The following is a 24,160-nucleotide window of genomic DNA, read 5'->3' as shown; positions in this document are numbered from 1 at the left end:
CTTATAGATTTATTCAAAGTATGTTAAAATATATAAATAAACGGACAAGATATATTTTAACATTTAGTTTAATTGAAATTAGTTTTTAACTTTAAATAAATACATATTTTTAAGGTAAAACGATCCAATGTAAAATTTTGAATCTTAATTTTCTTTTACGACAGAGTGTGTGTTTTATATACGAAAGAAAATAAATGTAACAGACTTGAACAGGCAACGTGGCTGATTTCTATTAACAAACTCCTCATGTGCTTGATGTGCATGTGATGGCCACTAAATTTTTTATATAATACTATTTACATTTTTTTTCCATCTAATATTTTTTTTCTTATTTTTTTATTTAGCACCTTTTTTTTAATTTTTCTGTTTAGCACAATTTAAAAAAAAAATTGAAAATTTTAATTTTGAATGTATTAAAAAATAAATATTTGTAATGTTTAAAATAATTAGAAATATAATTAATAATTAAAGAAATGAGTTTTTACAAAATAAAAAAAAAAGTAGGAAATTAAAAATATTTAGTTTTTTTTTTAAATAAGAAAATAAAAAATTAAATCCTACAACAACATACAAGTTGAATCTATAAACATAAATTAGTATTAAAAAATATGGAACATAATTATGAAAAAATCAAAGTCAATTAGTATTAATTAGTACTAAACACAAATAATATTGAAGTGTCTATCCTAGATGCGAAATATTAAATATTAAAAAAAAATTAATATAAATGCTACACTTAATGTTTAAAATTAAGAATAAAATAATGTTAAAAAAAATGAATATAGAAAATAAAAACAACAACAATAAAAATAAAAACAAAAACAGAAATAAATAAAGAATGACAAAAAAAAATAATAATAACTAAAAACATAAAAAATATAAAATAAAGACAAATCAAAATTAGCTAAAGATAAAAAAATATAAAATAAAATAAAAATAAATCTAATTAGTACTACTTTGGTATTTTTATAATTATATATTTTTTACTTGAAATTAACATGATTACATCATTAATAATAATAAAAATAAATGTTAATTTATATTTATAGATTCAACTTTTATTGTACCTGAGTGGAGAGATGGGGCCCAGGCACGGTCGGTTGATGTAGTGTAGTTGCTGACGTGTCGGTCTTCTTCTCCTTCAGTCGGTCGCTCCTTCTTGGTGTCTCCTTCGGTCGGGCGGGGGAGGGTACCTGCGAAGGCACTCCGACGCTCAAGTAAGTATGAGATTCTAAGTGAGGTTTAGTAAGTGAATCAAAACGTACCTTTCTCTGGCTTGAGCACTGTATTTATAGGATTGCTAAATGGGCTTTCTACCTCTAAATGGGCTTTCTACCTCTTAGGCTCAGGGTGGTTATGGATAGGTTTTACCAATCGTGCTCCGGAATACCCGGGGGAAAATATCTTCTTCACACGCGTATTCCTTATTTTTCGGAGTATCTTAACTACCTTAGTCTTGTTGCGCCCTCACATTTATTATGAGTTCGGTCGGCCGGTCGATACATCAGTTCGTCCGGTGCCTGCCGGTACACTTGCCCCCCAGGCTCGAGGTGAACAAAGGCCGAAGAGTCGTAATGGTTGTTCTTTCGAGGTGTTAATTTGTGAACGAAAGGTTAGTTATGTCGCAACTTTCTTCAAATAGGGTAGGGAGTAGAGAGTCGGGTGAGAGTGGGGAGTCATCGTCCGGAAGTGACGAAAGTACGAGTGGATCTGTGGGTCCGAGCTATGACTGGGTAGATATGAGTGTTAGGAACACACCCACTGTTTTTAAGAAACCGGACGACCTTGACAAAGTGATAGCTAGGGCCCCCGTAGTGCGGTCGGGTTTACCTTCAGATATTCTCATTGCTGAAATATGTGGGTACACCGACCGTGTCTGTCATGGAAGGGAGAATGCTCCGGTAGATTTCTTTTATGTTTATAGTACGTTATTCGTTGATTTGAAAGTAACGTTGCCGTTCGATGAGTTCACAATGGATGTGCTACGGTTTCTCAACATAGCACCAACCCAACTTCATCCGAACGCGTGGGCGTGCATGCAGGCCTTCCGAATGGTGTGTCAACTTTTTGACTTGACGCCCAGAGCGGGAGTGTTTTTATTTTATTATAACACACATTCGTCCAACCCTGTAAGTTGGGTGTCATTGACCAGCCGTCCGGGAAGTGTGCGGTTTGCGGCCTTCACCACGTCCTACAAGAATTTCAAGGAACGATATTTCAAGATATTCGTAGAGCCGGACGGCCTAGAGTACTTTTATAATGATGGTATTACTAAGTTTCCATTTCATTGGACCCAGGATCCGACTGTGCTTAACGCGAGTTCTCGTATGGCTTTGTCGGATTTGGATAAGGCCGTCATGGTGGTATTTGACCAACTCCCTCACAAGTTACCTGCGAGGGAGATAATTTCATTATATGCGTCGTCCGACCCCTGGGCGGATTTTATTGGTATGTAATTGTAAATTCGGTTTTACTGAATAACTTCATTAATAGTGTTTAATTCCTGTGTTTTGCAGAAATCATGAGTCGTGCGGACGCTTCTATCGGTACGGCCGGGCCATCGGCAGCTGTGCCGGCCACAACGGTTACTGCGGCGGGTGCTTCGGCTGCTGCAAAGAAAAGGGTTCGGCCTCCGAAGGGAAGTCGTGAGGGCCGAGCTGGGTCATCCCGTACGGCTTCGGAGCCAACGGTGTTGGCGGTCGGCCTAGATATAGCAGCTCACTTGCAGGCGGAGCTGACTGCCGAAGAGAGTGAGGTTTTTGCCACCATCCCAACAACTAAATTGATGGTGGAAACATTAGAGTTGCAAAGTAGGGCGCTCATGGCAAGCCGGACGGTGGTTGAAGAGCTAGAGAGAGTGACGACCGTTACCATTCCTCGGTTAAAGAAGGATGTGACCGAGGCCACTCAAGCTGCTAAGATGTCGACCGAGAAGGCAGAGGGGTTGAAGGTTCAATTGGAGGAGAAGCAGACAGCCTTAAAAGCGCAAGAGGAACTTACAAAGAACCTTGAGGCGCAACTGAAACAAGGAGCCGACCGGGAGGAGGCATTAAAGACGGAAGTGGCTAAGTGTCAGGACTTTATGCTTCGCATTAGCGAAGAATACTTCCGGCTAGGCATCCAACAAGTGGCTTGTCTGCACGGTACGCCCCTGGAGGACGACCGGTATGATATTGAGAAGTTAGTGGTGGATGGAAAGCTTGTGCCGACCAACCTTGGTTGTATGCTGTAGATTTTTATTTTGGATGCCGAACGGGGTGTAGTTGATTCTGTTAGTAACAATGCGAAGCCGAACGAGTAATACATAATTGTGATTTCGTTATAGTAAGTTAATTCTGATGCTGAACTCGGCAGAAATGAGTCGGATGCCGAACGAGGCATAAATAAATTAATTTTGACGCCGAGCGTGGCATAGATAATTGAATAATTTTGATGCCGAACGTGGCATAAATAATTCCGATTGTTAAAGTAATAAGTCTGATGCCGAACGAGGCATATATAAATCCGATAAATTCTGATGCCGAACGAGGCATAAATAATTCCGATTACGTTAAAGTAATAATTCTGATGCCGAACGACGCATATATAATTCTGACTACGTTAAAAGTAATAATTCTGATGCCGAGCGAGGCATATATAATTCTGACTACGTTAAAAGTAATAATTCTGATGCCGAACGAGGCATATATAATTCTGACTACGTTAAAAGTAATAATTCTGATGCCGAACGAGGCATATATAATTTTGACTACGTTAAAAGTAATAATTCTGATGTCGAACGAGGCATATATAATTCAGACTACGTTAAAAGTAATAATTCTGATGCCGAGCGAGGCATATATAATTCTGACTACGTTAAAAGTAATAATTCTGATGCCGAACGAGGCATATATAATTCTGACTACATTAAAAGTAATAATTCTGATGCCGAACGAGGCATATATAATTCTGACTACGTTAAAAGTAATAATTCTGATGCCGAGCGAGGCATATATAATTCTGACTACGTTAAAAGTAATAATTCTGATGCCGAACGAGGCATATATAATTCTGACTACGTTAAAAGTAATAATTCTGATGCCGAGCGAGGCATATATAATTCTAACTACGTTAAAAGTAATAATTCTGATGCCGAACGAGGCATATATAATTCTGACTACGTTAAAAGTAATAATTCTGATGCCGAACGAGGCATATATAATTCTGATTTCGTTAAATACCTATGAAACCGAACGAGATATGAATTGAGTAAAGGACTAGGAGATTTGGATTTTAATTTAGTGCCTCGTTAAAACCTTCCCGGTCGTAAACCCTCCTTAGGGAAAAACCGACCGAGCGAGGAAAGAGTGCACTTTTATTATTAAAGTTCAACTGTAATAAAATTTGAGATGTGTGGCATTGCACGTTCTCGGTATTTCCTTCCTAGATAAATATTCTAAATAATAGGCTCCACCGGCTGCCGTATCTGCTATGCGGAAAGGTCCTTCTCAATTGCTGGAGAACTTGCCTCCTTCCTTCCGTGCGCTGCTCCGCATTCGCCATACTAAGTCGCCTTTGTGGAACAATCTTGGTTTAACTTTGGAGTTGTATCGTCTGGCCGCCCGAATTTTGCATGCTTCTTCTCTAATTTTACACTTGTCCCGGAGTTCGTTGATGAGATCAAGACCGACCGAGAGGCTTTCCTTGTTTAGATCAAGATCAAGGGTTTGCCGGCGGAGAGAGGGTTCGCCAATCTCGACGGGGATCATAGCTTCGGTGCCATACGTTAGGCTGTACGGCGTTTCTTGTGTAGTCGTCTGAGGAGTACAGCGATATGCCCATAAGACTTCTAAGAGTTCTTCAGTCCAGTTGCCCTTTGCTGGGCCGAGACGTTTCTTCAGTTCGTTCAAAATAACTTTGTTTGCAGCTTCTTCCTGTCCGTTTGTTTGCGGATGTTCGACTGAACTAGCGATGTGTTTGATGTGGAGCTTCTCGTAAAATTCAGCTAACGTTCGGTCGGTGAATTGCCGACCGTTATCGGTGATGATGATTTGTGGAAGCCCGAAGCGGCAAACGATATTTTTCCATACGAAATTTTGAACATTGCGGGCGGTGATTGCAGTCAGGGGCTCGGCTTCGATCCACTTGGTGAAGTAATCAATGCCGACTAGTAAGAATTTACACTGGCCTTTACCGGGGGCGAAAGGACCAATGATGTCCATACCCCATTGGACGAACGGCCAAGGTGATAACATAAAATGGAGTTCCTCAGGCTTTTGATGGGACAAAGTGCCAAACTCTTGGCATTTAAGACATTTTTGGACGAAATTGGTGCAGTCACCCTGGACGGTCGGCCAGTAGTATCCGGCCCGGAATACTTTGGCAGCCATTGTCCGTGCGCCGGAGTGAGTTCCGCAAATTCCTTCGTGCAATTCTTGGATGACATACGAAGCTTGGTCTGGTGTCAAACATTTAAGGAGTGGTTGGGTATAACCTCGGCGATAAAGGTCGTCGCCGATTAAGACAAAACGGGCGGCCTGCAGCTTCATGGTTTTTTCGCCGAGAGGACTACATGTGCCGTCGAGTAAATATTGCTTGATTGGGGTAATCCAAGTAGATTCCGTGTCGGTCGTCAGGCATTCCTGTAGGTCGATGCTTGGGCGTGCAAGCGTAACATGGATGACCGACCGATGCATTCCTTTACACTTCGTGGTTGCTAACCGGGACAAGGCGTCCGCGCGGGTATTGTGATCGCGTCGAACGTGCTGCATAGAAATTTCAGAAAAGGTGCTCATCGACTGTTTGACTAAGTGGTAGTATCGCTGTAAAAAGCTTTCTCGGACTTCATATTCGTCGTTAAGCTGACCGATGACAAGCCGGGAATCACTTTTGCAAATTAACTTAGTGATTTCTAATTCTTGAGCGAGACGTAGACCGGCTAATATGGCTTCATATTCGGCCTGATTGTTTGAAGCTTTGAAGTCGAATTTGAGGGCTTGCTCGATGACAATCTCGCCGGGGCCTTCCAAAACAACTCCAGCGCCGCACGACCTCTCGTTGGAGGAGCCATCAACATATAAGATCCATGATGAATGTTCGGTCTCGGCTGAAGAAGTAGTGAGTTCAGCTGCGAAGTCGGCGATAGCTTGCGACTTGATCGCTCCGCGTGGTTGGTACTGAATATGGAATTCGGATAGTTCGATCGTCCAACCGATCATTCGTCTGGCTAAATCTGGCTTAGTGAGGATCTTTACAATAGGGTAATTTGTCCGAACAATAATCCGATGATTCTGAAAATACATACGCATTCGTCGGGCGGTAATGATGAGGGCCATGGCTACCTTTTCGATCGTCTGGTATCGGATTTCGGCGCCATGAAGGGCGCGGCTGACGAAGTAAACCGGTCGTTCTTCAAAATTAATTTCTTGCACTAAGACTAAGCTGACGGCTTCGTGTGAAACGGCGAGGTAGACTATGATGGGTTCTCGTGCGTCCGGTTTCTGGATGACCGGCGGGGTTGATAAAAAAGTTTTCAAATCGAGGAAAATTTCCTCACATTCGGTCGACCACTCGAAGCGGGATGCTTTTTTCAGTAGTCGGACGATGGGCCTCGTTCGTTCGGCGAGTTTAGGAACAAATCTGGATAGTGCGGTGAGTCGGCCGATAAGTCTCTGAATTTCCTGAATGGAGTTGGGACTTCGCATTTCGGAGATAGCTCTGCACTTCTCGGGGTTAGCTTCTATGCCTCTATGAGTTAGCATAAAACCTAAGAACTTCCCCCCTCGACGCCGAACGCACACTTGTCCGGATTGAGTCGCATCTGGTGTTGGCGGAGGGCCTGAAAAACTTCTTTTAGGTCGGCAATATGTTGTTTGCATGAGTCGGACTTGACGACGATGTCATCGACATAGACTTCAACATTCCTACCAATCATGTCGTGGAATACGTGGTCCATTAGTCTTTGATAAGTGGCTCCGGCATTTTTGAGTCCGAAGGGCATCACTTCATAGTAGAAATTGCCGGAATCAGTCATGAAGGTCGTCTTCTTTCGGTCGGCCGGGTGCATTTGGATTTGATTATAGCCAGAGTAGGCATCAAGGAAGCTGAGGATGTGATGCCCGGCTGCACCGTCAACGAGACGATCAATGGTAGGCAGAGGATACGAGTCTTTTGGGCAAGCTTTATTGAGGTCTGTGTAGTCAACACACATACGCCATTTTCCGTTCGCTTTCTTCACCATAACCACGTTGGCTAGCCATGTGGTGTAATGGGCCTTCCGAATGAATCCAGCCTGTAACAATTTGTCGGCTTCCTCACGTGCGGCTTGACGTCGTTCCTCGCCTAGATGTCTTTTCTTTTGAGCTATTGGCTTAGCTTCTCTATACAGTGATAATCGGTGAGTGATAACCTGTGGATCTACGCCAGGCATATCAGCGGCCGTCCAGGCGAAAAGATCGGAATTTTTAACAAGTGTCGTCCCGATGGCCATTCGGTCGTCCGGTTTCAGCGAAGTACCGATGTGCGTAGTGTGGCGATCATCGCGAAGCGGGAATGGATGCAAGTCTTCTCCTGCTTCCATACGGGGATCGTCCATGCGAGGGTCGAGGTCAACAAGGGCTATCATTTGACGACGGGACATGTATCGTCCGGAACGCCGTGTAGGGGAACGTCCTCGTTTTTGCAGGACTCGGTCGTCCGTATTGGTTGTATAGAGTCGTCGAGTTGGCTCACTTTTCAAACTTGCTACATAGCATTCCCTAGCGGTTTTTTGATCGACATGGATGGTTGCAATGTCGTTAGTGGCCGAAGGGAATTTCATGGCTAAGTGTGGGGTGGAGACAATGGCTTTTAATCTGTTGATAGACGGCCGGCCGAGCAGGATGTTGTAAGAAGTCTGGGCGTTAACCAGCAGATATCGTACGTTTATTGTTTTGTGGAGACCATCTTCCTCACCGAAGGTTGTATACAAGTCTATATACCCCTTAGTGTCGACCCGTTCACCTGAGAACCCTACAATTTGTTCGTTATAGGGTTGAATTTCTGATTCTGGAATGCACATTTTTTTGAAGATTTCCCAGTATAATATGTCGACTGAGCTACCTTGGTCGACCAAGGTCTTGGCAATTGCGAACTTGTCAATTTCGACAGTGATTACCATAGGGTCGTCCTGGGCTGGATCTATAGCTGTAAAGTCGTCGTCAGTGAAGGTGATCGGAGGTATGTGTGGACGCCTCCTTGTGGTAGCATGAGCGGACTGGATGTCTCGGAGATGTTTCTTTCGGGCGGAATTTGAGCACCCGCCACCGGCAAAGCCTCCAACTATATAATTAGCTTCGTGGTTCGGTTCGCCCAAATTAACGGGTCCAGCAATCATGTTGATGACTTCGCGGACTCGTTGGCGAGGGCGGGTGTTTCGGTCGGGACTTATGCTGCGGGCGCGTGTACGCCGAACGGGGCTTTCACTGCGTTTCCGCGAAGCCTGGTTATGGTCGGTTCGGCGTTTATAATCGTTACGGTAAGACCGGTCGGCACCACGAGATGTACGGTCGGTACTCCGTGGTGGGGATCTTGAATTTCTTGCCCTCTTAACGAACTGTCTCAAATGACCAGCCTGAATGAGCTCTTCGATTTTGTCCTTCAACGCCTGACATCCTTCGGTCGTATGGCCGAAGTTTCGATGGTATTGACAATGCTTAGCGGTGTCTGCATTCGGTGGCGTTTGATATTGCTTCAATATCGGAATTAAGTCTGTTTGTAGTGCTTCATCTAGGGCTCGTCCCCTCGGCACAGTTAAGGGGGTATAACTGTTAAACCTGGGCATTCGGCCTCCTCTGCTCCGGTCGGATCTTGGAGTGATTCGGGCGGTGCGTTCGGTCTCGACTTCTCTTTCTTTGTTCGGGGTTTGATCTTTGAGGACTCCAGATCCGACGGTTTTGAACCGTTGGTGGTAATCGATGTGTTCTTCGATTTGCATGAATTTGGTTGCTCGAGTTCGAAGGTCTTCCATGTCTTGAGGCGGTTTCTTGATGAGACTTTCAGTAAAACGGCTCGGTCGGATGGCCGAGACCAAATGGTGCAATGCAACTTCCTGCTTGAGTCCTCGGATGTGCATGCATGCTTTGTTGAACCTATCTAAAAAGGTTCTGAGAGATTCACCTTTTTCTTGTTGTACCGCTAAGAGAGACATGGAGGACATGTGATGCGGTCGGCTGGTGGCATACTGAGTAGAGAATTTTACGGCTAAGACGTCGAAGTCGTCAATGGAATTCGGAGACAGCTCTGTAAACCAAGTAAGAGGTTCTCCCTGGAGCGACGTGGGGAATACTTTACACCACACATTATTATCTGTGGTATACAAAGTCATTTGCGTCTTGTAGACATTTAAATGCTCGTCCGGGTCGGTCGAGCCGTCATAGAGTTTAATAGCGAGACCTCTCCATTTGTCAGGAAGTGGAGTGGTGATAATTTCGTCTGTAAAAGGATGACCCCTTTTACTTGACTTTCTTTCGACTGTTTCAGCTCTGGAAGCAGGATTGGTATTGGCAGGTGTAGGTATGCGAGAGGCGGTTCGGTCGGCCATATGGGATTGGCCTTCTCGTTCGGGATTATCGACCTGTTGTTGGAGTCGTGCATTCTGCTCTCTTAATAAGGCGATTTCTTCTTCTTGGCGGCGTCTATCTTCTTCATGTTGACGATGGTCTTCCATCCCCTTTTGTTGCAGTTCCTCCATCTGAGCTTGGAGGATTTGAATCATAGTCATCTGTTCTGCCATAGCGTCGTTGTTGTTTCTTGTCGCAACCATTATAGCTTCAAAAATTGAAGATTTGCCTCGGCCCCACGGTGGGCGCCAATTGTACCTGAGTGGAGAGATGGGGCCCAGGCACGGTCGGTTGATGTAGTGTAGTTGCTGACGTGTCGGTCTTCTTCTCCTTCAGTCGGTCGCTCCTTCTTGGTGTCTCCTTCGGTCGGGCGGGGGAGGGTACCTGCGAAGGCACTCCGACGCTCAAGTAAGTATGAGATTCTAAGTGAGGTTTAGTAAGTGAATCAAAACGTACCTTTCTCTGGCTTGAGCACTGTATTTATAGGATTGCTAAATGGGCTTTCTACCTCTAAATGGGCTTTCTACCTCTTAGGCTCAGGGTGGTTATGGATAGGTTTTACCAATCGTGCTCCGGAATACCCGGGGGAAAATATCTTCTTCACACGCGTATTCCTTATTTTTCGGAGTATCTTAACTACCTTAGTCTTGTTGCGCCCTCACATTTATTATGAGTTCGGTCGGCCGGTCGGTACATCAGTTCGTCCGGTGCCTGCCGGTACATTTATGTTATTGTAGGATTCAAATTTTTATTTTCTTCATTCTTAAAAAAAATTGAATTTTAAACTAAACATTTTTAATTTATTATTTTTTTATTATTATTTTGTAAAAGTTCATTTCTTTATTTATAACTATTTCAAACATTACAAATATTTTTTTTACATAAATAAATTTGTTTTTTAATATATTTAAAATTAAAATTATCAATTTTTTTAATTTTTGAAAAGATAGAAAAAAAATATTAGAGGAAAAATAAAAGTAAAAATAAGCAAAAAAACGTCATCTGATAAAGGATTATAATTTCTTTATCAAAAGAGTTACTTGACAGTGAAAAAGTGAATCACATTCTTCTATATTAAATTGAATCCCTTAAAGTTTGAAAGCATAAGCACCCTTCTTTTATATACACAAGAAAGAAAAATGTTATTTTAAGGAGTTCATACATCCGTTTACAATCTTGTAAATTTTCTTCAAATTCTCACATACTTACAGTTTTTAGTAAAAAAATTATTTTTTCTTTTTTAGTTTTAACTTGTAATCTGGAACAGTTCACTTTTAGATTTTCAGAGTCCCAAAGAAAACCTTGAAGTTTGCCTGTCTTGGTTGTGAATTGTTCTTCATGTAGTCTGTTGCTCTTATTTAAATGATAAGTTCCTATTATCAAGTGAATCTTAGAGTTTTTAAACAATTTGTTTTTGCTGCATATTTCTTCTTTGTTTATTGCTCAGCTTTTTTTTATGTAAAAGGTAACATGGCCAACTAGTATTCGATAAAGAAAGTGGAGGTCTCCTCGAAAACTTCCCATTAATTTTCTAACTCATTTATAACATCGTGCTTGGTCTGTCGTGTTCATGTACACGAAATTGTGAATCTCATTTCGATTTTCCTTTTTGTATGTTAAGGTATATATCTTTTGAATTTTCTGATAATTGTACCTGGGAGAAAAGGCCCAGTTTTCAAATGTGCTCTGTCTTTGCCCATACATTTGTTTAACAAATATTTCGTGAATTCTCTTTGATGATTGTCCCTGGCTAGATACCCCGATTTAGCACATTGTTTAACCTCTTTCATGTAATGTAGGTCTCATAAATTTCCAAAAACAAATGAATCATTAGCGATGAATTGAGTGCTATAGTGACTCCATAGGAGGAATATCTAGTGTTCGGTTTGTTGCTTCAACTTTTGATGAACAACTCATCTCATACGAAACAATAATCATCCTACTACAAGATTAATTTTTATATTTGAAATCATTTATGTATATTTTCATATAATGCTTGAGCACTTCTCTCCTCTGCTTTGTTTCATTGCTTCTTTCACCAATAAAAGAAGTTTGGATTAGATCAATTTTTTGTTTTTTGTTGTTACTTTTGCAGGAAGTAAATAAACCTATATACACAATGACTATGATACAAAATTAATTTGAAGTATAGAAAATCTCATCTCATAAGCTAAATGCTACAACTTTAAAATTAGTATATCCCATTTTATTGAGCTACTCAGAAAAAAACTTAGAATTTAAGTAGCAAGCAAAGTCAATTGTTTTAGTTTTAATTTATTCTGTGACTTCGTTAAAAATAAATTTGTACCCTTTATTGGCTCTATTAAAAAAATCGTCAATATCAAAACACTAATGTTATATAATAATAATAAAAAAAGACAAACAAATACATCTCAAACCGATTCTGAATTAAATAGTATGACCTTGGAGACAATAAATTGATATAGTAATTTCATAGATATCTACTTATTCAAGTATGAGGTGGCATATTTTTATAAATTATGCATGTGCATATATAATTTTGGGTCGAATTGGATTGGTAGTAGGTTGTTTCTCTCCACAGATCAGGGAAAAAACTCAAAACTCAATACCACAATTTATCTGTGTCCAATGATTGTGATGATAAACATGCAAAAACTACGGCAGACACTGCCCAATTAGATTTCCCTATCTCTTGCATCCCATTGTCGTGTGTTGGATACCAGTATAGCTGCCTTCCTTCAGTGGAAAGAATTGGCGGATTCACTGGTCATTTAAAAACCACCAAATTCATGCATAGCAGCTGGATGTCTAAAGTAAAGAGTCTATGTTGTTGTACAGTTGTAATTTGATAAACCTGTTATTTTCCCTTTAATTTATGTATGGTAAGTTTAGCTAATTTATAGGATAAAATATTGGCTTGTATTACCAAATGTTTGCAGAAGAATCCCCCGACAGAGCTCACAGTTTTTCCTGCTCTTTCTCTGATGTTTACATGTGTTTTAGATCATGTCTATTCTGTTCAAACTTTATTTAATGTTAGTCTAGAAATATGCATCAACCAATGACCATGCTTGTAAATATGATGGTAATTTTGAAATAATTATCAATTGAAATGTTAATATCCTTTGCCAGGACAACTGCAGAATGTAAGATACCATCTTCCTTTATTATAGTTCAGCATTAAAGTTTAGTATGCTATGTAAACTCATCAGCTGAAGAATCATGCTTTTGCATTCTAATTTTAAAAATGCAGTTTGCTAGGCTGGGAGTGCAATCTACGGTCAGTGGTTTGTCCTCAATAACTTACATCTCATTTTCTTTTGTGTCTGCATGTTTAGTAGTTGGGTCAGCTGTTTTTGCATCCATTTTGAAATTAATTTTTCCATTGTTTCTGAACTATCAGAGAGGGGAAAACTTTCAGGATCCATTTATCCTAGTGAAAAGATTCCTGTTGGTTCTAAAGAAAAACCAGCTCAATCAACTACGACAACGAAAACTGAGGTATGATGATGCTCTCCTGATGAAATTTTCTGTGTAGTGTTTTATACTGCTTTGGAACCAAATGGAAATGCTGCCTTACTTTGCTTTGAGATAACAGAGTAATGTCTACTGTGTAGTGGGGAAACAACATGCAGATTTATTATTTTTCAACACGCCTTTAACTGTATTGAGGTTTTATTGTTGTTCTCTTTTCTCTTAATTAATACATACCAGAGTACCTCTTGGTATCCCTAAATCCCCTTCTTCCTTATGTGCCGGCCCCACAGAGTTATCAACAGCATCACATTTTTTCAAGGTTACAAACAGACTTGGATCCTCTCCATGAGAATCATGTTAAATAATATAAAGGATTAAAATAAAAACTAACCACCTATTATCGCACAAAATTAGGCATTTATATTTTCCATCATTGTGTTATTTGTTTCTTTATTTTAACAGTTAAATGTAATGGTAAACATAATAAATGGTTAAGATTTATTAAATATGATTCTCCTGTTTATTGTGAACAGGAGAGGATCCAGATCCGTTACAAATCTGCAATTATTCAGTTGTGTAAACTTTTGTTTTAACCATATCATAAGTTATAACACAGCCCTGAAGGATGTCATCTAATTGTAGGATACTTCGGTTTCATTTAAAAGTATTAATGAGAAAGCTAAGCTTCGGAATAAATGAAGACTGAAATTTTGATATTTTAAATTTAGTCATTGTATGTTGGACTTAGAATAAGGTTGTATTAGGTGCTTTTTAGAATAAGGTTTATATTTGGTGCTTTGAACAATATTCTTAAACAGTTATTTATAAATATTACAAAGAACTTGATAGAAAATTATGCAAATGCATTTTAGGAGAACTGAATCTTAACATGTATACAACTATTTCCTTTTCAGGTTGGACACCAAACTGCACGACCATCATTTGACAGTCGCAAGGTGTGTTTACACATCGTAGTTTTTACACTCATTAGTCTTAATACCATGCGACATGCACAACCAATAAATTTTCAGAGTAAATATTTTCTGCAGGCTTTTACGGGCTCTATTATAGAGCATGCTGAGAATTGTACCGATCAGTCCTCAAACATTGACGTTAGGGATCGACATCGAACCTCGCCAAAAGAGGGAGAGATCGGACGTCGGTGGTCTGAACAGCTATGTTGGGCCATGTAAGGTGGGCCCCAGAATTATACTAGTTACTAGTTAAAATATCAGAGATGAGAGGAAGCCCTAAGACACGAGGGATCCATGCATGTGGGGTGTATGGCGCATTCGGGCGCGGCACAAGTAAAGAACCTTTGGAGGCGCTAAGGCCAATTAGGGTTAGGATTTCCAAGGGTAGCCTGCATGCATGGCACATGAATACTTAGGGCATCCATAGAACAGATGGCAGCATTGGTGCATGAGTTGGTACCTTGGCGGCCATTCTCTTAGTCGTTGCACTCCAGTTAAGGGAAGTCTTATGTGTCAGGTTATGCTAAGATTGCGTAATAGCGGCGCAGGGACATTCTCCAAGGAACCCTAGACATGAGTAACAGAACAGAAGTAAACCCTAGTTACAACCTATATAAAGGGTGCTAAGAACCCTAGCAAGGTACACGGTTTCTAAGACTGAAACTACTTTATATACTTTTTGTTTCTTTGCCCCAGGACTGACTTGAGCGTCGAAGTGCAAACGGCCGTCAAGGCACCCTTTGTCTTTGCAGGTGAGAGATTCTTCAACCAAGAAAGTTCGATTCTCAGGCGGATACAGGTTGGCCAAAGATTGTCGTTCGAGTCAACCGGCAAGCGAGTCAACCGACGAGAACATTTGGCACCCACCGTGGGGCCCGATAAAACAAGGTCTCACTCGCAATCATGTTAAGAGTTTGCCAACAATATGAGGAGTACGAGACAAGGATTTGTTGCGCCCCCGGGTGTTGCGCCCTCTAGAGGGGACAACGTCACCATGCAACAACTCATGGAGACCATGCGCGCCCTCCAAGAGGCGGTAGCAGCATCTAGGGTTGAGACTCTTTTTCCCTTATAAGGGTTTTTTAACGAGGTTACCCAATAAAATTTTAGTTATTCAGCTAAAGAGAAATATTTTGCACAGTGCAGTAAAACGGACCTCTCCCTTCACTTCATACAGCAAGGATGAAATCAGTATTAAAATCCTCCCTTGATTTCATACAGCAAGGATGATGTCAGTTATTAAAATCCTCCCTTGACTTCATACAACAAGGATGAGGTTAGTTATTAAAATCCTATATTGACTTCATACAACAAGGACGATGTTAGTTATTAAAATCCTCTCTTGACTTCATACAGCAAACACGAGGTTAGTTATTAAAATCCTCCCTCGACTTCATACAACAAGGATGAGGTTAGTTATTAAGATCCTCCCTTGACTTCATACAACAAGGATTTGGTCAGTTATTAAGATCCTCCATTGAGTTCATACAACAAGGATTTGGTCAGTTACGAACCGTTCACTTGGGTTAGAAGCCTCAAGGTTGGGAGAGGATGGTTTGTAGAGAACACCTCCCCCTTTGAGTGAGAATGTTAAGGTCGAACAGTATGGTTCGCCAGTTAAATCCTCCTTTGCCCTACGGGCAAGGACGATGTCAGTTACGAACCATTCACTTGGGGTAGAAATCTCAAGATTGAGATAGGATGGTTCGCAAAGAATGTCTCCCTCTTGAGTAAAAACGCTAAGGTTGAACAATATGGTTCAACAGTTAAAACCTCTCTTGCCTTCGTCGGAGCCAAGGTCGAGGTCGGATCAGCAGGAAGACCTTCCCTTTACCTTACAAGTCGAAGGTCAGAAACAGCAAGTGAAGGGTTTTCCTTATCTCCGTGCAACAAAGGTAAGACATCCTAAGGGTTGTACGCACATCACCGATGCCTCAAGACCATGAAGGTCGCAAGGAGGTAAAGCAGGTAGGAAGAAGCGTGCTACCTAAGGTACGAGTATGCGTCAAAGGCGTTGTTCACAAAGTCAATGCAAGGCACGACAGTTAACAACCAAGACGAAGAAAGCAGATTAAAGAAAGACAGATTTCATAACATAAATATATACAAGTTATCGAAATCAAGTAGTTAAGTCAAGTGTTCATCAAACGGTCAAATTACAATGAAAGAAGCTATCTTTGGACTAGTTGCCCGTCAACGACATGCTTCATCACCTCGAATGGGGAGAGATCCATCTCAGGATGCACGCAGGTAACCTGAGCCATGGCATCTTCAAACCCAGCGCCATAAGCATCGGAGGCGTCGTTGATGAGCTCTTCTTCGGTTTGCTTGAAGAGTTCGACCTTCTGGGCTAACTCCCCCTCGAGTTGGCCAAGTTGGACCTTTTGTTCAGTGGCCTTTTCTTCTAGTTTGGCCATCTTAGCCTGCGCCTCCTCCACGTTCTCCTTCAGATCAATCACTTCGTTAAGGAGAGGTAGGATCTTCGACTCGGATTGGAGGGCCTCCTGAGACTTCTCGAAGAGAAGCCTCTTGGTCTCCTTCTCGGATTGTCAAAGGCTCGCCAGCTCTTGATACAAGGCAATTTCGCGCTTGGAGAAGGTCTTGGCCTGAAGAGCTAACTCTTCTCTCAGCTTCGTCGTCTCAGCCTGTGAGTCTCGCGTCTTACTCATATAGAGGCTAGATGCGATGAGGAACTCCCCAAGGCTTTGAGCCACACAATCCTGTAGGGAGTCCTCACTCAAGCTTTCCACCGCCTCTTTTTTCTGAAAGCATTTAAGGGCTTGCTGGAGGAAGGCTGGGAGCTCGACCGCAAGAGGCACTTGGTCACCTTCGGAAGCACTCTCCCCCCCGCCTTCGTGCATAATGAACTCGCGAGGAGAGGAGGTGCTGGGAGGGTTGTCCCTGAAGGATGGAGCATGGCCATCAGAGGCAGAGTGTGATGGCGCCACGACATCGTCCGCCCTTTTCCTCTTAAAGACGAGGCTCGTGTAGGTGTCCTCATCTTCGGAGGCAGTGGCCTCCACCACCCCCTTCTGCCTATTGTCAATGAGGGCTGGTACAGGTGAGGTTGGAGCAGAAGCAGCAGTAGGAGAAGGGCCAACAGGGGCTGAGGTGCCTGCATCGGCCAGAGAAGCCTTGTGACGGGCAACCAACTCATCCAGCTTGTTCCTCTTCTTTGCGTTGAGAACCATATCTGCTTATGAGGCACAAAACGTAAGGAGTTAAATCAGTAAACACACAAGCAAAGATAAGTGCACACAGGATAAGCAAAGCAAAGAAGATAGGGGGTACCAATGTGCTTCTTGAGGGGCCCAGGGTGGAACTCAAATTTGATTAATTCAGCATGGAGAAGAACTCGCAGGTTTTTCGATCGCAAGGGATCAAGTCCTCCAAACTCCTTGGCTTCTTAAGCCCATGTTTCTCCACCCAATAGAGTGGGAACCCATCCAGCAGGGTGGGGTCGTGCACACTGTAGCATACTTTGAAGAACTTCTTCCTGAATCCCTTGTAGGATTGCTGGAAGAGAGTTAGGAGAACTCTCCCGCCACTCCGTAAAAGCTCAACCACAGTCTCTTGCTGGGATTCTTCGCCTCGAAGAAGTACAGGAAGGTGTCCACTGAGGGGGTGTGGCCGAAGTGGTTGCACAGGATGGCAAAGGCACAAAGGCCCAGCTGTTGGGGTGCAGCTAGGCAGGGGCCACATTAACCTCGGTGAGGAGTGCGCGCTCGAACCCCGTGAATGGCAAGCGGAGCTTGACCCGCTTGAAGATGGTGGAGTACATGAAAAAGAAGGGTTCTTCAGTAGGGTTCGCGCGATCATCAGCGCACATGGGTTCGCCTTTCCCACAAGGTTGAACCGACATGTACACATCGTGTTCCCTCCCAAACACACGATGCTTTTCATCAGCCTCGCCCTCCCTGTACGTGATCACGTCTTTGTTGGAGGTTATCTTGAAGGTTTCGGCTAAAAGTTCATCATGAGCCCATTTGTATAGGGTTTTGTAGTTGACAGAAAGAGGAGGGTTCGGTGTGGTTTTTGTTTTGGCCATCTTGATAAGGAAGCTAAAAAGAGAGAGAAGAGAAAAGAAGAAAAACAAAGGCTTTAGAAGAAAAAGAGGGATGTGACTCAAGAAACCTAGAAAACAGACTCAAAGCGAAGAACAGAGAAAACATAACATGCGGAAAACATAAACAGTCCCATTACAATTATAGCATGTTATGAGCAACAGAATCATAAAGCAAGAGCAAACAATGAGTAAAGATCATACCTCTGATCAGGAAGGGTTTGAAGGTATAAGTTATCGAAGAGGAAGAGAGAGCGTTTTCGAGGATGAGAAATGTTCGAGAAATGCTTAAGTGAAGTAATGAAACAGTAAAGGGAGTGTAGGGGTTTAAAGGTTTAAACAGTATACGAAGAAGCACAAGCGCCAACAAGTGATAGCCGTTGATCTTGCCACGTGTACGCTGATTGAAAAAGTATGGTGAGATGTCATTTCGGTGCACAGTTCACAACCTATCACCCAGTGTTCACAACCCATTTCGGTGCACTTAGTCTCTTCGTTGAAACAAGTTACAACTCGAGACTGGGGGGCTTGTGTACCGACTAGTTCTCAAACATCGACGTTAGGGATCGACATCGAACCTCACCAACAGTGGGAGATATCGAACGTTGGTGGTCTGAACAGCTATGTTGGGCCATGTAAGGTGGGCCCCAAAATTATACTAGTTACCAGTTAAAACATCAGAGATGAGAGGAAGCCCTAAGACACGAGGGATCCATGCATGTGGGGTGTATGGCGCATTCGGGCGCGGCACAAGTAAAGAACCTTTGGAGGCGCTAAGGCCCATTAGGGTTAGGATTTCCAAGGGTAGCCTGCATGCATGACACGTGAATACTCAGGACACCCATAGAACAGATGGCCCCGCAACATTAGTGCATGAGTTGGTACCTTGGCAGCCATTCTGTTAGTCGTTGCACTCTAGTTAAGGGAAGTCTTATGTGTCAGGTTATGCTAAGATTGCATAATAGCGGCGCAGGGACATTCTCCAAGGAACCCTAGACATGGGTAACAGAGCAGAAGTAAACCCTAGTTACAACCTATATAAAGGGTGCTAAGAACCCTAGCAAGGTACACGGTTTCTAAGACTGAAACTACTTTATACACTTATTGTTTCTTTGCCCCATGACTGACTAGAGCGTCGGAGTGCAAACGGCCGTCAAGACGCCCTTTGTCTTTGCAGGTGAGAGATTCCTCAACCAAGAAAATTTGATTCTCAGGCAAAGACAGGTGGGCTAGAGATTGTCGTTCGAGTCAACCGGCGAGCAAGTCAACCGAAGAGTGAGTCAACCGAAGAGTGAGTCAACCGGCGAGAACAAGAATATAGAAAGATCTTCAAGAGAACAAAGTTCTGCTTCATCACAGGTAGATTTAATTTACTAATTATGTATATTTGTTGCCCATAAACGAAAAGATTTTTTAAACATGGTTTGTATACATAATGCTTTGCAGTTTCATCATTAGTTTAAATCTACGCTAATCACGAATTTAACCTTCACAGGATTCTGGTTCTCAATCTTAAAAACCTGTTTCCAAATTCAAAATGCAGAGAAGATAGCTACAAAGAAAAGGTTGGAATTTTGTATTAGGCCATCTAATGGCGTAGCATCCACGATTCTAAGATGTGATGCTTGAGGTCAAAAGTAGAATGAAATTCTCACAAGTTGGGAAGGTTTCCACGTTACAAAAATTCTCGGTGTTATTATTTTATTTTGCTCTATTTTCTTTTGTCTCCTTATTACTTTCGCAAGTGTTCATTTTGTATCTACACCAAAGTGGGAGAATTAGTTTTGATTTTTCCAACACAACTAGCATGCAAGGAGTGAACTTTGTCCTCAAGGCAAATGCCTAACCATTTCCTCACCCAATTTCCATTCTCCCCTTTGCTACTCACTCCCTTACCCTATAAACACGGCCTCTATGGACACTGATCACAGGTTTGTGTTGCAGCACATATTAGCTGCTCTATATACTCACAAATATTTCGAAATTATTAGGTTTATGTTTTTCTCAATGAAAAAACCTTAAAAAAATAATTGTTAACGTACCTAAAGTAGCAGAAACTGGCTCCTGACTCAAACACCGTTTTCCGATACTATTAGGGAAGGGGTCTCAATGAAAGAACATTTGTACACTGAATCTAATTGCGTAATCAGTTGAAAAAACATTCTTTGGAAAGTGAAGGCAGAAACAGTGTGAAAAGGTATATAGTGAAATTGATAGATAGATACAATGGCGCACAAAGCAAAAATGGAAACATTCCAAGAAGAAGAAGTTTAGACTGGAAAATGTTATATTCTAAAGTTTTAGGATTTAATTAGTAGTTTCTATTATTTATCATCTATCTTTAGTTGGAATTTAATTAGTTAGGATTTAAATCTTTAGTTGGGATTTAATTAGTTAGGATTTAATTAAGTACTTTTATCATTTATCATTTATCTTTAGTTGGGATTTAATTAGTTAGGATTTTATCATTTATCTTTCTAGCATTTATCTTTATCATTTGTAATCTTTAGTACTCTATAAATAGAGTATTTAACTATTATTTGAGATATCAATAATATATGCACTTTGTTTCCGTTTCTCAATTCTCTATCATTGTTCTTGTTCTTGGTATAATCGGAAGCCCTAAAGGTTCCCTTTGTCCAAAGCCTAATCGTTCTTCGAAATCTCTTACGAGAGGACCTAGACGCTTCTACACACGATCGTTCATATCAATTGGTATCAGCTAGGACCTTCCAGTACTTCAATGGCAGAATCAACACGCTCCGCTCAAGCTACTAGGGAGATGGAAGATCGACTCTCCCAAAGGATGGATAATCGGTTTATGGAACTCGCGACTACGTTGAAGGAAACTTTGACTCTTTCTATGAAAGACACCATCCAGGATTTACTTACTCAATCTCAAGGTGAACGCTCCCCTCGGCCCTCACCTGAGACAATGTCGCGCGGACCTCGAACGGGGTCTTCTTATGTTTGTGGCACGCGGTTGGCACGCATCGACTTTCCCCGATTCAATGGCGAAAATGTTAATCAGTGGATTTATCAATGCAAAAATTATTTTCTCATTGACAAGACTCCAGAGGAATTCAAGGTACAGCTGGCACTTGTGCATCTAGAAGGAAAGGCCTTGCAATGGCATACCGCACTTCAGAACTCTGATTTAGATATGGCTGCACCTTCATGGTCGGAATTCACCAAAAGTCTAAAAGATCGGTTTGGTGCAATTGGCGATGATCCCATGGTTGCGCTAATGCGTCTGCGACAAAAGACGTCCGTTGATGCCTATCATGAAGAGTTTGATTCCATCATTACAAGATTAAAGTTAGCTAATGATCATGTTCTCAGTTGCTTCCTTGGTGGCTTAAAGCAAGACATCCAGATGATGGTACGCATGTTCCAACCTACATCTCTACAACATGCATTTACTTTGGCCAGGACGTATGAAGCAGCCAATTCTAGCAAGTCGACGACCAAATTCCACAGGGGAGTCTTAGGTCCAGCTCCAGTGCCTCTATCATCGTCATCTCCAATCACTGCGGTTCCCAAACCTAAACCCACACGCCACCTAACGCCAGAATTCATAGCAGAACGCAGAGCCCAAGGCCTTTGTTATTTTTGTGATGAACCCTACTCAATGGAGCACAGTAGAGTACACAAGAAATTACAGCTTCACGTCATGGAGATGGAGGAAGAAGATGACGCACAGGATAGTCCTCCCAGTGACGATACTGACTTATTGCAATGGAAGGAACCACAAATCTCAGTCAACGCATTAACAGGAGTGGTTGGGTTCAGGACTATGAGAATCACTGGATATCATCAAAAACGACCTTTACATATTCTCATTGATAGTGGCAGCACTCATAATTTCTTAGATACCCAAATGGCTCAAAAATATGGGTGCGTAATTGAGACAATTGCCCCTTTGAATGTCGTGGTAGCAGATGGGTCAAAGATCAAGATATCTTCCGTGGTCAAAAATTTTAGTTGGACAATTCAACACACAACTTTTACTGCTGATATGCTACTCCTTCCTTTGGGGTGTTGCGATTTAGTGTTGGGAATTGAGTGGCTCATAACATTGGGCGATATTTTATGGAATTTCGACAAACTCACTATGGAATTCAAGGTACAAGGAAGGCGACATGTTCTACGTGGCTCTATGGCCCCCAAGCTTAAACCTGCACACAAGCAACAGTTGAGCAAAGCTTTTATTGACGGTGTACATTTGTCTATGATACACGAGGGTGCAGGGGAGGACATGTTGTTGCAGTCCTTGACTACACATGCTGCAGAACAGGAGATTCCAACTGAGATCGCGAATCTCTTACAAGAATTTGCAGATATCTTTCAAGAACCACAACAATTACCACCCTTTCGACCAGGCCATGATCATCATATTCCATTGATTCAGGGAGTTAATCCAGTCAACAAACGGCCTTACAGGTATGCCACAACCCAAAAAGATATTATTGACCAACTTATACATGAATATTTGCAATCCGGAATTATACAGGAAAGCTGCAGCCCTTACGCCAGCCCCGTGGTTCTTGTAAGCAAAAAAGATGGTTCATGGAGACTTTGTGTTGATTATAGGGATCTGAATAAGGGCACAGTCAAGAACAAATTTCCTATTCCTTTAGTTGATGATCTACTGGATGAATTAGCAGGATCTACTGTTTTTTCGAAAATTGATTTACGTGCAGGCTATAATCAAGTTCGAATGAATCCCGACGATGTGTGGAAGACAGCCTTTCGAACACACTCGGGACATTATGAGTACCTGGTGATGCCATTTGGACTCACCAACGCTCCGGCTACATTCCAAGGATTAATGAACTCCATTTTTCAGAGGTTTTTAAGGAAATTTTTGTTGGTGTTTTTTGATGATATTCTAGTCTACAGCAAAAACATAACGGAGCACATACAACATCTCAAAGAAGTATTGCAGACTCTCCGTATCCATTCTCTTTTTGCCAAGAGATCTAAATGCTATTTTGTTGTTTCCGAAGTGGAGTACTTAGGCCATATTATTAATGCACATGGCATTTCCGCGGACTCCAACAAAGTTGCTGCTATGGTAAGCTGGCCTCTACCGCGAACCCTAAAGAAATTACGAGGGTTTTTGGGCTTAGCTGGGTATTATAGAAGATTTGTCCGCGGCTATGGCATCATTGCTAAACCCTTAACTGATATGCTTAAGAAGGACAATTTCCTTTGGTGTGAGAGGGCTGAACAAGCTTTTCACGACCTTAAGAAGATGATGAGCAGTACTCCCGTTTTAGCACTACCTGATTTCACAAAAGTCTTTGTTGTGGAGGTAGATGCTTCTGGGCAAGGCGTGGGAGCAGTTTTGATGCAAGACCACCATCCCATAGCTTTTATTAGTAGAATTTTTAATCTTCAACAACAAGCTTATTCAACATACGAAAAGGAATTGGTGGGAGTAGTCTTTGTTGTGCAAAAATGGCGACATTACCTGTTGAATCGTCATTTTACTATCAAGACGGATCATTACAGCCTTAAATACATCTTAGATCAAAGATGGTCCACCGAGTTTCAACAAAAATGGCTAATCAAGCTGATGGAATTTGATTTCACCATAGAATATCGCCAAGGAAAAGAAAATGTTGTCGCTGATGCATTATCTAGAAGGGACATAGTGGAATGCAAAGGTTTAATTACCTTACAACTACAGTCTGAGTTACTACAGGATATACAACAATCATGGATTACAGATATTCACTTACAGAAACTCATAACAGAGTTAAAGGCGAATACAAGTTCCCATAAACATTATACATGGGAAAACAATGAACTTAGAAGAAAAGGCAGGCTGGTTGTAGGGATAGATGGGTTATTGAGAAAGAAGATTTTGCAGTGGCTACATGCCTCAGCGGAGGGCGGTCATTCGGGTATGAATGCAACAGTGAAAAGGGTCAAGGCAGTGGTTTATTGGAAAGGCTTAAATAAAGATATCAAACATTTTATCCAACGGTGTTCTGTGTGTCAGCAAAATAAATATGACACCGCTGCTACTCCAGGCCTTCTACAACCTCTACCCATTCCGCAGACCATTTGGCAGCACA

General features: G+C 41.8%; 2 protein-coding genes and 1 long non-coding RNA gene across 3 annotated transcripts; 1 reads left to right on the top strand and 2 right to left on the bottom strand.

Annotated features, from left to right (window-relative positions):
• Positions 1–4,487: 4,487 nt before the first annotated feature.
• LOC137835938 (uncharacterized) lies at positions 4,488–6,314 on the bottom strand. Its single transcript, XM_068644699.1, has one exon. It carries the CDS (start codon positions 6,312–6,314, stop codon positions 4,488–4,490), a length of 1,827 nt encoding a protein of 608 aa, XP_068500800.1.
• Positions 6,315–6,745: 431 nt separating this feature from the next.
• On the bottom strand, positions 6,746–9,781 carry LOC137835927 (uncharacterized). The gene has a single exon (XM_068644688.1). It carries the CDS (start codon positions 9,779–9,781, stop codon positions 6,746–6,748), a length of 3,036 nt encoding a protein of 1,011 aa, XP_068500789.1.
• Positions 9,782–16,796: 7,015 nt separating this feature from the next.
• LOC137810566 (uncharacterized) lies at positions 16,797–19,788 on the top strand. The gene is made up of 2 exons (XR_011080923.1): positions 16,797–19,433; positions 19,570–19,788. It is a non-coding gene; the product is annotated as an uncharacterized lncRNA (long non-coding RNA).
• The last annotated feature ends 4,372 nt before the right edge of the window (positions 19,789–24,160 follow it).

The sequence above is a fragment of the Phaseolus vulgaris genome, chromosome 11 (assembly GCF_000499845.2).
Source record: "Phaseolus vulgaris cultivar G19833 chromosome 11, P. vulgaris v2.0, whole genome shotgun sequence".
Taxonomy (NCBI): Eukaryota; Viridiplantae; Streptophyta; class Magnoliopsida; order Fabales; family Fabaceae; genus Phaseolus; species Phaseolus vulgaris.
This window is presented reverse-complemented; position numbering and strand designations above follow the sequence as displayed.